At 41.0% G+C, this 14,152-nt stretch overlaps 1 protein-coding gene across 1 annotated transcript; it reads right to left on the reverse strand.

Annotated features, from left to right (window-relative positions):
• Positions 1–2,164: 2,164 nt before the first annotated feature.
• LOC123139666 (cysteine-rich receptor-like protein kinase 15) lies at positions 2,165–8,425 on the reverse strand. Its single transcript, XM_044559400.1, has 9 exons — positions 8,357–8,425; positions 8,174–8,244; positions 7,033–7,727; positions 6,821–6,925; positions 4,689–4,849; positions 4,068–4,278; positions 3,666–3,897; positions 2,773–2,926; positions 2,165–2,506 (listed from the first exon to the last, which is right to left on the reverse strand). The coding sequence occupies exons 1-9, from the start codon at positions 8,423–8,425 to the stop codon at positions 2,255–2,257; spliced, it is 1,950 nt and encodes a 649-aa protein (XP_044415335.1). The 3' UTR covers positions 2,165–2,254.
• Positions 8,426–14,152: the final 5,727 nt, after the last annotated feature.

Raw genomic sequence — 14,152 nt, forward strand, 5'->3', positions numbered from 1 at the left:
CGTTCAAGGAGAGTGTCATTAATGAGGGCCCTTGGGAGGAAGGAGGGGATGCGTACAATGTGTGGATGAAAATGGCGACTTGCATTCGTAAGGTGGCCTCAGAGGAGTTTGGAGTGTCCAGGGGAAGGAGAAGCGAAGATAAGGATACCTGGTGGTGGAATGATGATGTCCAGAAGGCGATTAAAGAGAAGAAAGATTGCTTCAGACGCCTATACCTGGATAGGAGTGCACACAACATAGAGAAGTACAAGATGGCGAAGAAGGCCGCAAAACGAGCTGTTGGTGAAGCAAGGGGTCGAGCGTATGAGGACCTCTACCAACGGTTAGGCATGAAGGAAGGCAAAAGGGACATCTATAAGATGGCCAAGATCCGAGAGAGGAAGACGAGGGATATTGGCCAAGTCAAATGCATCAAGGAGGGAGCAGGCCAACTCTTGGTGAAGGACGAGGAGATTAAGTATAGATGGTGGGAGTACTTCGACAAGCTGTTCAATGGGGAGAATGAAAGCTCTACCATTGAACTGGACGACTCATTTGATGAGACCAGCATGCGTTTTGTGCGTCGAATCCAGGAGTCTGAGGTCAAGGAGGCTTTAAAAAGGATGAAGGGAGGCAAGGCGATGGGCCCGGATTGTATCCCCATTGAGGTATGGAAAGGTCTCGGGGACATAGCGATAGTATGGCTAACCAAGCTTTTCAACCTCATTTTTCGGGCAAACAAGATGCCAGAAGAATGGAGACGGAGTATATTAGTACCAATCTTCAAGAACGAGGGGGGTGTTCAGAGTTAGTACTAATTACCGTGGAATTAAGCTGATGAGCCATACAATGAAGCTATGGGAGAGAGTCATTGAACACCGCTTAAGAAGAATGACAAGCGTGACCAAAAACCAGTTTGGTTTCATGCCTGGGAGGTCGACCATGGAAGCCATTTTCTTGGTACGACAGCTTATGGAGAGATATAGGGAGCAAAAGAAGGACTTGCATATGGTGTTCATTGACTTGGAGAAGGCCTATGATAAGATACCGCGGAATGTCATGTGGTGGGACTTGGAGAAACACAAAGTCCCAGCAAAGTATATTACCCTCATCAAGGACATGTACGATAATGTTGTGACAAGTTTTCGAACAAGTGATGTCGACACTGATGACTTCCCGATTAAGATAGGACTTCATCAGGGGTCAGCTTTGAGCCCTTATCTTCTTGCATTGGTGATGAATGAGGTCACAAGGGATATACAAGGAGATATCCCATGGTGTATGCTCTTTGCGGATGATATGGTGCTAGTTGACGATAGTCGGGCGGGGTAAATAGGAAGTTAGAGTTATGGAGACAAACCTTGAAATCGAAAGGGTTTAGGCTTAGTAGGACTAAAACCGAGTACATGATGTGCGGTTTCAGTACTACTAGGTGTGAGGAGGAGGAGGTTAGCCTTGATGGTCAGGTGGTACCTCAGAAGGACACCTTTCGGTATTTGGGGTCAATGCTGCAGGAGGATGGGGGTATTGATGAAGATGTGAACCATCGGATCAAAGCCGGATGGATGAAGTGGCGCCAAGCTTCTGGCATTCTCTGTGACAAGAGAGTGCCACAAAAGCTAAAAGGCAAGTTCTACAGGACGGCGGTTCGACCCGCAATGTTGTATGGCGCTGAGTGTTGGTCGACTAAAAGGCGACATGTTCAACAGTTAGGTGTGGTGGAGATGCGTATGTTGAGATGGATGTGTGGCCACACGAGGAAGGATCGAGTCCGGAATGATGATATAAGAGATAGAGTTGGGGTAGCACCAATTGAAGAGAAGCTTGTCCAACATCGTCTGAGATGGTTTGGGCATATCTAGCGCAGGCCTCCAGAAGCTCCAGTGCATAGCGGATGGCTAAAGCGTGCGGAGAATGTCAAGAGAGGGCGGGGTAGACCGAATTTGACATGGGAGGAGTCCGTTAAGAGAGACCTGAAGGATTGGGGTATCACCGAAGAGCTAGCTATGGACAGGGGTGCATGGAAGCTTGCTATCCATGTGCCAGAGCCATGAGTTGGTTGCGAGATCTTATGGGTTTCACCTCTAGCCTACCCCAACTTGCTTGGGACTAAAGGCTTTGTTGTTGTTGTTGTTGTTCAGTAACGGGAATAGTTTCGTTGTACTACTGATTGGGATCATCAAAACAGTTCATGTGCCATCTGCACATTGCTTTTCTACAACAGATTGCAAACATCACCAATGTCCACACAAACAAGTCCTTGCTTGGTTCAGGCTCACAACTCTATTTCAGTACCGACGTCGATGTGTACGCTGCAAGAACCGGGCTGCACAGGTAGGAGCAGCCTCTTGTTTCCATTGCTCAACATGATCGTCACGTCGCGCATGGTAGGCCTGTCCTCCGCGCTATCCTGGACGCATAGAAGCGCGATCTGGATGCACCTCATAACGTCCATCTCCGGGTACTCCTCGCCAAGCGAATCATCCACCAGCTCGTCGCACCTCTGCTCTCTCCACAGCTGCCAGGCCTGTCATTGTACAAAGCAGATTATGTATGTGCTATAAAAAAGTATGTCTTGCAGTCAAAGTAAGTACATAAACGATCATTTTTCTGAAAAGGAAAACAAGGAGATGAACCTATGTACAGAGATTATCTTGTGCGGCCTTGCGGGGAACTTATATATAGAGATTGAAGCAGGAACTAGCTAGTACATAATGATTACTGGCTTAGTAGGGATATTGAAGCAAAGCTACGTGCTAATTCTTTGGTTTTGACATATTTGATTTTACTCACATATTTCCTGAGCTCATATGATCTTCCGGATAATTCGTACGAACCGACGGCGCTCTTCCCACTTATGATCTCGAGAACTAGGATGCCGAAGCTGAAAACATCAGACCTTGTTGAGTAGACATTCTGGGAGTAGTACTCCGGTGCGATGTATCCACTGTAATGAAACAATATATGGCAGTAAGCTCACTATAAACATTATTATCTCGATCAAGGGAAAATGACTGGTGACAAACACTCATTTGCTCAAATCATTTTCAATGTTGATTGAATTTTTTATTCAATAAACCTAGTACTATTGCTATCGCAGATCTGCAAGAAAAATCGCGGAGATGAGGAGAAGTTGTCCACTTAATTGACTTAAGTATGAGAATGACTTGTTCAAGTAAACTTTGATATACGTCATAAGGTATGAAGATTCATGCATTAGACAACTCCCTTGGCTTGTGCAATACGTTTTGAATGCACATAGACTACTAAATTTCGGCTCCATGACCTTTACACTATGATATTATACATGCATGTATTGCACACACACATATTAGGTCTAGTTAGGACAAACTTTTGACCAATAATTATGCTATTATTTGTAACTTTTGTGTTGCAAAAAATAAAAATAAAAAGCATTTTGCAACATGAATCTAATACGTCGATTTTATGTCACATAAAGTCCATACTAACAGAGTAGTTGTTGGTAACCCTGTTCAAATGAAATCTAATATTTGAAATATTTTGAAACCAGGGGGCAATGATGAATCATGGAACTCAACTTACTCTGGATTAGCATGGCACTTCAAGAAAAACACTGAAATATATCCATCATTTCAATTAGATTTTGTTACTAACTAACTATAATTCCAGTCTCAAATGTGAAGATTGTAAAATCAAAACCTTACAATGTTCCCATAGCCGTTGTCGTATTTGATTCTGTCACGCTGGAGAGGCATATCCTTGCAATCCCAAAGTCAGAAATTTTTGGGTTCATTTCATGATCTAATAGGATGTTGCTTGGTTTCATGTCTCTGTGGACTATGCATTCATGCGCATAGTCATGCAGATAGAGAAGGCCTTCTGATATCCCTTCGATTATGCCACGACGTACGGGCCAACTCTTCTTTGCTCTTACCCCTATTTAATTCCAATATGCAAATGTGAATATCAAGATACAAATTTATTTATTTCACTACATTAAATAAATAGAGATTATTTCTGCCTTTTTCTCATTTTTGGGTGGGGGGGGGGGGGGGGGCAGGGGTGTGGGCATTATATTTTTCATTTTGTCAGGAAAGTGGACGTACCAAAAATGAACTCTTCCAAGCTACCGTTTGGCATATATTCATACACAAGTATCCTCTCTTTGCTTTTGATACAACATCCAAGAAGCCTGACAAGATTCTTATGTTGTAGGCTAGCTATAAGTTTGATTTCATTCATGAACTCGCGGAACCCCTGCACTGAATTTGGAGAAAGCCGTTTGACTGCTATGTCTTGATCGTGACACAAATGGCCCTGATGAAGTGTACATGAACTTTTATATATGCAGATCAAATGGATAAATGATACTAGCTTGAGTATATAGCATTTTAGGTAGTATTATTTATGCAAACATTCTGCATTATGACAATTAATATGCTTCTTCACAATTCTATGTTGGGTGCATTTTGTAAGAAATAATGGTCTTTCATGTAGATATGTGATTGATGAATCATTGGGACAAAACAAAGTTTTCTTGAATTTAGGGAAAAGAAGCCGCATTATGAATTTTGTGTATGTTTGATTTGATGAACATTTTTGAAAATATAAAGAATTGGAATATTGCGTTTCAAAAGAAAAAAGTGTTATTTTTCTCGGCAAGTCTAATATTTATGAATGCGAAAATTGAAGCCATGTGTTCTTTTGATTCAAGAGAATGCAATTACCTTGTAAACAATGCCAAATCCACCTTCTCCAAGTTTATTTTTATCCGAGAAGTTATTAGTAGCACTCCTTATTTTCAAGAATCTGAACAACGAAAACCTTGAGTCGCTTTCATTTACTATTTCCTTTTTCAGGGTGTCTAATTCCGTCTGCAATAACGATTCTGCACAAGGAATAGGTAGGTAAATATCATATTCATGTGGAAATAAAATTAATGAATAATTTAATATGTGCAAATAAAATAACATTATTATTATTATGTGATACAGAATTCCAGGTGTTTGGAGGGTTTCTTAGAAAATAAACTCTTTTTGCTCCAGCATTGATTCATATTTATAAAGTGCAGATGCTTAAATAAGAACCTTGTTATTGAAAAACAGCATTGGTGCTTAAGAGAAAGTTGGTTTATTTTTATAAACACCTCTCTAAGAACATTGCATTTAAGATGGACTAATATACTCAAACCGCAATAGAGAAGAAAATACAGAAATGTGCATGAAATTCTCGCAAAGAAGCAAAATAGCTAGTTCTACACCATATTACAACAACCTGGGTCGCGCTATTCGTCATCATGGGTGAGGAATAGTTATTCTTCACCCCTCTCTTATTACATCACTACACCATACTTTCACATCGCCTAAATTTTTTCCTACATTGCATGTGAAACGAGAAAGTAAGGAAATGTATGTTGGTCGAAAAATATATTTTATGTGACATAAAATTATGAATGTAAAAATATAGTAGAAAATATACATATAAATATAAATTTTGTGTTTTTATGACACATATCTTACTTTTCTTATGCCAATTTTTGTTGTACGTATGCATGTACTCCCTTCGTCCGGAATTAATTGTCGCATAAATTGATGAAAATGAATGTATCTAGAATTAAAATACATCTAGATACACTCATTTCTCCGACAAGTATTTTCGGAGGGAGGGAGTATCTGCACATAGCAATAGCTAAGCAGACCACATCTGTTAGATCTCCATAATTATACCTAATAAGATCATAGCACGTACATTTTCTTATTTCAAAAAAAATCACAGCCGATGGATCATCATAGTTGCACTTACACAAATCTCACACAGAAAAAATTAAGCGCACATGTTAATCATTAGGTGAACTATAAACTACAAGTACATTTTATGCACAAAAAAGGTACTCCTTCCGTCCGGAAATACTCGTCGGAGGAATGGACGTGTCTAGATGTATTTTAGTTCTAGATGCATTCATTTTTATGCATTTCTCCGACAAGTATTTTCGGACGGAGGGAGTACATTTTACGCCTGTTTTGAACATGTTGGTTCTAATCACATACTCCAATGCTAATCTAAAACGACGGATAGATACGTGAGTGGAACCCAACGAAAAACTAGTCAATGGAAAAATCTCCTCTTACTATTATATGCTATATATGTAGACACTTCGTACTATCGGCGTACAGATTCCACAAGAGTAATACAAAAAGAAAATGGCTGAGAGTGATTACGCACTAACATGAGTATCGACAGAGTACATAAATGAGAGTTGGTTACTGGAACCAAAAGCATGAGGCTTGCTGGTCATTTATTTTTTATTTATAAAAGATGGATTCAATTATATGTTCAAGCATGGGCCGATAACCATGCGAGGAGGCCATATAGAGTAGTCAGCACAAAATGATAAATGAACATAGAGTTATACAGCATACAATAACTATTCTAGAGAGCACATAGATTGTGGGTTAGTTCGGTTGTTGTCGTCACAGCTCAACACTTGACTGAATAAATAAATGTTTCACAATTATTATTTATTATTTCTTGGAAACATGATCAAATATTTATATGCAAAATAAAGTCAAAGATACACCTTTAGAAATGTTTCAATGTCTAAATACCATGAGTTAGATGTTTTTAATTATTTAAAAAATTAGCCATTTTGATTTCCCATTCGGGGTTTATACTGCATAATATATACAATATGTAAATGCCATGAATTATGCAACGAAAAGGGTAAAGAGGAGTACAAAATATGTCTACATGACATAAAAATAAATACTTAACAACTTCCAATACACCAAGGATGATGCCCTCGCAATTATAAGGAGCACCATGCTAATGATGATGATGATGACTTGGCCAAAACTCTTACCTCTGACTTTCTTCACGATGTATGGCCTTAGCAGTAAGCCGAGGATGAGCAAAACTAGGAGAGGAACTCCAACTATGACGATCATAAACACAGCGCTCTTCCCATCTTGGATATACAAAATACGGCAAATCGCTTTAAATTTTAAGTACCACTATTGTGTTTTCCGTGAAATATACTGTCATAGGAAATGTAAACAGCAAACCAGTGCTTACTTTTAGGCATGTCGATCTTGATAGTGTCACTTGTCTCCTCGAAGAATAAGTCCTTCTCGTATCGCAGATTACACCGAACCCCCAAAATCCTGCCCCCGACGCGGCTTAAAGAGGCCTCTTGGTTGCTCTTATTATTGCTCATAAACAGCGTCGGCAACAGCTTGATAATGCCATCAAGGCAGCTCCTGCACTGTGACCCGGTGAGGTCCGGCCTGCACTGCACCAGGCCGTACACGGTGCTCACGCCCTGCTCGCCGAACCCCGCCTCGCCGGTCGCGTACGGGCTAGTCCTCCTGGGGCTGCCCGAGGTGGCCAGGTCAGCCAGGTCGTTCATCAGCTTCACCACCGTCTCCATCAGCCGCGCCGCTGCCTCGGAGCCGCTGACAGAGTTCATATTGTTCGCGGACCATTCCGGCTCGTTGCTGGTGTTCGAGAAGGACCGCTCGTCGTCGGTGAACCGGAGCATGTACTGGTCATAGTAGACGACGGCGGCCTTCCGGAAGAAGACGCGCTCGGGCACGCCCTGGAAGGCGGCTCTGAGGCCGTCGGCGCAGTTGGCGCCGGTGTAGTCACCCCGGCAGAGCACGAAGCCGTAGACCTTGTCAGGCGCCTCGCCGTAGCTTCCCTGTGCAAAGCCCGACGCGCCGGCGGCCGCGGCGAGGGTGGCTCCGAGAGCTCGAAGGTTGGACCCATAACTGCTGTTTGCCGTGTAGGTGTCAGCGGTAAATTTGGTGATTGTCTGCAGCGGGCTCACCGTGGCGGAGGCGGCGTCAACGCTCGCCGCCGGTGGCCACAACCACAAAGCGAGGAAGAAGAGGAGGAGGAGGTACGTGGGCATGGTGGTGACTGGTGACTGCTGGTGATAAGATACATTCGAGTGTTTGGTTAATTAGATCAGATATAGCTTGGAGCCTTTGACTGGAAGCTGGAGCTTGCCGACATCACACCGTGACCAACCAAAACAACGGGTCTTCTAACCAATACCGTGACAAACTAAGAGTACAAAATTAGGCTTGATGGGACGTACTTGGCTTGTGTTTTCTGTTCAAGGGTGGACATTGGGAACGTAGGAAATTGCCGCGCGTATTCCAGGGACTAGAGCGGAAGTTTTGTGCCTCTGACGTTCTGTTCTTTATCGTACGTCGAATGCAACTCAGTTCTGACTTCTGACATGGATATGCATACTACATTCTGGATTATATTGGATGCGGACTGTATACAATTCTTGAAGTCAATGTTCAATGATTGAACAGATAGCGTCGACATTATTTTTACATTGCATCCTGTATATTAATTTTTGGATTTGGGCTAGTTCTTGGTCTACCTCAAGGTGGTCACCCGACGGGTTGCAGCCCCGCATCCGCGGCCTTGCCTGCACACCACGTGCCCCCATGGGCCCACCACAGCTCCCCCTTCCTCCTTACTACATCCAAACCCTAAAAGTAAAGCGTATTTTGTTTCATTAAGGCACATGCATTCGACCAATAAATACAAGGTTTTATGACATGAAATTTGTGTCACTAGATTTATATTTAAAAATACTTTGTTACGATAGTGATTTTGTATCACATGAATCAAATATCAAAAGAGTAATTGTAGTCAAAGTCTTGTCTTAACGAAATGAAATACGCCTTATTCATTGGAATGGAGGGTGTATCTTCTCCCCACAAGCGAGCGCTTGTGTGTGGATCGTGCAGGAATGGCAGCTTCCACTTCTTTCACTACAAGAAATATGTTAACTAGTGACCTTTTGTCAGTGATCCTGGAAGAATTGGTCATAGATCTATGACCATTTGAGACCAATTGGTCAAAAACTGTTCGGGGGCTCCAAACCCTAAACCATTGCGACCATTTTGGTCAGAAAGGTCGTAATTTCCTTACATCAAATGGTCACAAAGCAAACAGGGCTGGCCGCTGCCTTATTTCTAGTTGTTAACGACCAAAATAGATGGTCATAGCCTTGTAGATTATGGTTGGTTGTGATGACTAGGCGCCACCTCATCAGTTTTGCCTATGTGTCATGTCCATGTGGCAGTTTTTGCCCTAGGTTGTGAAGCAACCTATATTTCTGTCATTCCAAAAATTCCCAAAAAAATCTCATAAATTGTTTGCATCATATCTTCATCAAATATGTCAAAAACCTTCCTTGCCTAGTTCAAAAATAACTCAACAATATTCATTTTCCTATTCTGTTCAGAGCAGCACTTTGTGAAGGAAGTGTTATTTATATATTCTTGATTTCCCTAAAAAATTGTGAAGACGGCCTTCTTAGTAACTGATCATCCTCAGCCAAAACTCATGCCCATTAGCCATGTGCATTTCCCGTACCGCAAATCAAACACTTGGCTGCTTATTCATGTTTGAGCATCGATCGGTGTCCTCGTGAGAATCTTATGTTATAATTTTCTTCCTAGCATCTACCTGGAGAATGAACAACCCAACTAGACATGCCTAGGCCTCCCAGAATGCATGGGAACACCACGGTCACGCGGTGACCACGCGGCGGGCATGCGAGCTTATGCGCTCTAGAGTTGGGGCCCTCAGCCATCGTCCAAACCTCGATGTCTCGCCATCAAACCATGTATTTCTGATTAAATAGATACTTATTTACCTAGAAATGATTTTTCGAAAAAATAAATAGCAAACTATGAGGCACCTGCAGTTCAAATTTGACCCGCTTCCAACTAAATTAGCGGGAATTTGTCTTTTTCACCAGAGGTAGATCAAAACTTTTTTCACCCAACCATTTTGTCAATTGTGCATTATATATGGCCTAGTATTTTATAAAAATGATTTGGTCCAATTTTGCAACAATTATTTGGTAGTTCCTTCACAAAAAAACCTCCTTTTGGGCACTCGAAAAAAGAAAAATGAATTTTCCGTGCAAAGAAAATGAAAACTTCCTTAGGCAATATTGTTCGGAATTACAAGATGCACCCTTGTGCAAAATATGAGATCATTTGAACAAACTATGCCATGAATGTGGCCATAAGATTGATCATTTGGCTTGAAAGCCATGAATCTTCACGCATGATAGCTCATTTCTGAGAACACTTTTTTAAAATAATTACCGTATTACAAGTTTATTATTTTTCCTGGAAACTTGGTCACATATAATGACACAATGCGAAGGTTTTCCAATTTTTTTGATTTTTTTTGAATTTTTATGCCCGTTTCAAAATGCGGTCAAAACGGCGGGCTTGACCGTTCCTAGCTAGTGGTTGAATCTTGGAAATTTTTTGGTGTTTCTATGATTAAATAGATACTTATTTACCTATAAATGATTTTTGAGAAAAATAAAGAGCAAAATATGAGGTAGCTACAGTTCAAATTTGACCCGTTTCCATCTAAATCGACGGTAATTTGTCTTTTTCACCAAAGGTAGATCAAAACTTTTTTCACCCAACCATTTTGTCAATTGTGCATTATATATGGCCTAGTATTTTATAAAAATGATTTGGTCCAATTTTGCAACAATTATTTGGTAGTTCCTTCACAAAAAAACCTCATTTTGGGCACTCGGAAAATGAAAAATGAATTTTCCGTGCAAAGAAAATGAAAACTTCCTTAGGCAACATTGTTTGGAATTTCAAGATGCACCCTTGTGCACAATATGAGATCATTTGAACAAACTATGCCATGAATGTGGCCATAAGATTGATCATTTGGCTTGAAAGCCCTGAATCTTCATGCTTGATAGCTCCTTTCTGAGAACACTTTTTTAAAATAATTACCGTATTACAAGTTTATTATTTTTCCTGGAAACTTGGTCACATATAATGACACAATGCGAAGGTTTTCCAATTTTTTGATTTTTTTTGAATTTTTTATGCCCGTTTCAAAATGCGGTCAAAACGGCGGGCTTGACCGTTCCTAGCTAGTGGTTGAATCTTGGAAATTTTTTGGTGTTTCTATGATTAAATAGATACTTATGTACCTAGAAATGATTTTTGGAAAAAATAAAGAGCAAACTATGAGGCAGCTACAGTTCAAATTTGACCCGTTTCCAACTGAATCGACGGCAATTTGTCTTTTTCACCAAAGGTAGATCAAAACTTTTTTCACCCAACCATTTTGTCAATTGTGCATTATATATGGCCTAGTATTTTATAAAAATGATTTGGTCCAATTTTGCAACAATTATTTGGTAGTTCCTTCACAAAAAAACCTCCTTTTGGGCACTCGGAAAATGAAAAATGAATTTTCCGTGCAAAGAAAATGAAAACTTCCTTAGGCAACATTGTTTGGAATTCCAAGATGCACCCTTGTGCACAATATGAGATCATTTGAACAAACTATGCCATGAATGTGGCCATAAGATTGATCATTTGGCTTGAAAGCCCTGAATCTTCACGCTTGATAGCTCCTTTCTGAGAACACTTTTTTAAAATAATTACCGTATTACAAGTTTATTATTTTTCCTGGAAACTTGGTCACATATAATGACACAATGCGAAGGTTTTCCAATTTTTTGATTTTTTTTGAATTTTTTATGCCCGTTTCAAAATGCGGTCAAAACGGCGGGCTTGACCGTTCCTAGCTAGTGGTTGAATCTTGGAAATTTTTTGGTGTTTCTATGATTAAATAGATACTTATGTACCTAGAAATGATTTTTGGAAAAAATAAAGAGCAAACTATGAGGCAGCTACAGTTCAAATTTGACCCGTTTCCAACTGAATCGACGGCAATTTGTCTTTTTCACCAAAGGTAGATCAAAACTTTTTTCACCCAACCATTTTGTCAATTGTGCATTATATATGGCCTAGTATTTTATAAAAATGATTTGGTCCAATTTTGCAATAATTATTTGGTAGTTCCTTCACAAAAAAACCTCCTTTTGGGCACTCGGAAAATGAAAAATGAATTTTCCGTGCAAAGAAAATGAAAACTTCCTTAGGCAACATTGTTTGGAATTCCAAGATGCACCCTTGTGCACAATATGAGATCATTTGAACAAACTATGCCATGAATGTGGCCATAAGATTGATCATTTGGCTTGAAAACCCTGAATCTTCACGCTTGATAGCTCCTTTCTGAGAACACTTTTTTAAAATAATTACTGTATTACAAGTTTATTATTTTTACTAGAAACTTGGTCACATATAATGACACAATGCGAAGGTTTTCAATTTTTTTGATTTTTTTTGAATTTTTTATGCCCGTTTCAAAATGCGGTCAAAACGGCGGGCTTGACCGTTCCTAGCTATTGGTTGAATCTTGGAAATTTTTTGGTGTTTCTATGATTAAATAGATACTTATGTACCTAGAAATGATTTTTGGAAAAAATAAAGAGCAAACTATGAGGCAGCTACAGTTCAAATTTGACTCGTTTCCAACTGAATCGACGACAATTTGTCTTTTTCACCAAAGGTAGATCAAAACTTTTTTCACCCAACCATTTTGTCAATTGTGCATTATTTATGGCCTAGTATTTTATAAAAATGATTTGGTCCAATTTTGCAACAATTATTTGGTAGTTCCTTCACAAAAAAACCTCCTTTTAGGCACTCGGAAAATGAAAAATGAATTTTCCGTGCAAAGAAAATGAAAACTTCCTTAGGCAACATTGTTTGGAATTCCAAGATGCACCCTTGTGCACAATATGAGATCATTTGAACAAACTATGCCATGAATGTGGCCATAAGATTGATCATTTGGCTTGAAAGCCCTGAATCTTCACGCTTGATAGCTCCTTTCTGAGAACACTTTTTTAAAATAATTACCGTATTACAAGTTTATTATTTTTTATGGAAACTTGGTCACATATAATGACACAATGCGAAGGTTTTCCGATTTTTTAATTTTTTTGAATTTTTTATGCCCGTTTCAAAATGCGGTCAAAACGGCGGGCTTGACCGTTCCTAGCTAGTGGTTGAATCTTGGAAATTTTTTGGTGTTTCTATGATTAAATAGATACTTATGTACCTAGAAATGATTTTTGGAAAAAATAAAGAGCAAACTATGAGGCAGCTACAGTTCAAATTTGACCCGTTTCCAACTAAATCGACGGCAATTTGTCTTTTTCACCAGAGGTAGATCAAAACTTTTTTCACCCAACCATTTTGTCAATTGTGCAATATATATGGCCTAGTATTTTATAAAAATGATTTGGTCCAATTTTGCAACAATTATTTGGTAGTTCCTTCACAAAAAAACCTCCTTTTGGGCACTCGGAAAATGAAAAATAAATTTTTCGTGCAAAGAAAATGAAAACTTCCTTAGGCAATTGACATGGCATCCAATATGCACCCTAATGCAAAGTATGATATATTTTGAACAAATTATGCCATTCTAAAATGCACCCTCGTGCAAAAAATACAAGAGAAACAAATAGAAAAACACAATTACATAAGCTTTGTTCTTATTGGTTGAAATGTTTGTGCCATGGATCGATGACATGGCATCCATCCATCCATCCATCCATTCATCCATGTAAAGAAAAAAATAGAAAGAAAGAAAAAGAACCCCCACCCCCGGGGCAGCCCAACCACCCAAACCCTATCCCCTCGCCAGATCCATCGTCGCCGCCCCCTTCTCCCCCCTCATCCCCTCCAACCACCCAAACCCTATCCCCTCCTCAGATCCAATCTCGCCGCCGGCCTCACTCTTCCCCCCTCATCCTCTCCCGCTTGCGCACGAACCCCCCGCGGTGGCTCCTCCCCATTCCCCCCGCGGCTCCGACCATGGCCGCCGTCCTCGCGTCGCCGCCACCCGCCCCTCCCCTCACTCTCCTCGATCCAAATCGCCGTGCTCTGCTCCTCCCTCCCTCCCCTCCGACAAGATCCCCACGCTCTGCTCCTCCCTCCCTCTCTCCCCCTCCGGCAAGATCCAGCGCGCGGCCTCCCTCTCCTTCGAAAAGCTCCACCGCCACCGCCCCCACCCAACGCCGCCACCTCCACCCAACGCCGACCTCGTATCCACCACCCACACTCCTCCCTCGCCATGACCTCTTGGATGGATGGATGGGGAACCGGGACCGACGCGCTGTTGTCCACCAGTTCCTCGAGGGAGGCCGGCCGACCATGGAGGCCCGACCCCAACCGACGCATGGACGGACGGATGGATGGATGGCCGGGGTGAAACCCTAGCCCCACACCCACCCATCCCCATCCCCATCCCC

This window comes from Triticum aestivum, chromosome 6B (genome assembly GCF_018294505.1).
Source record: "Triticum aestivum cultivar Chinese Spring chromosome 6B, IWGSC CS RefSeq v2.1, whole genome shotgun sequence".
NCBI lineage: Eukaryota > Viridiplantae > Streptophyta > Magnoliopsida > Poales > Poaceae > Triticum > Triticum aestivum.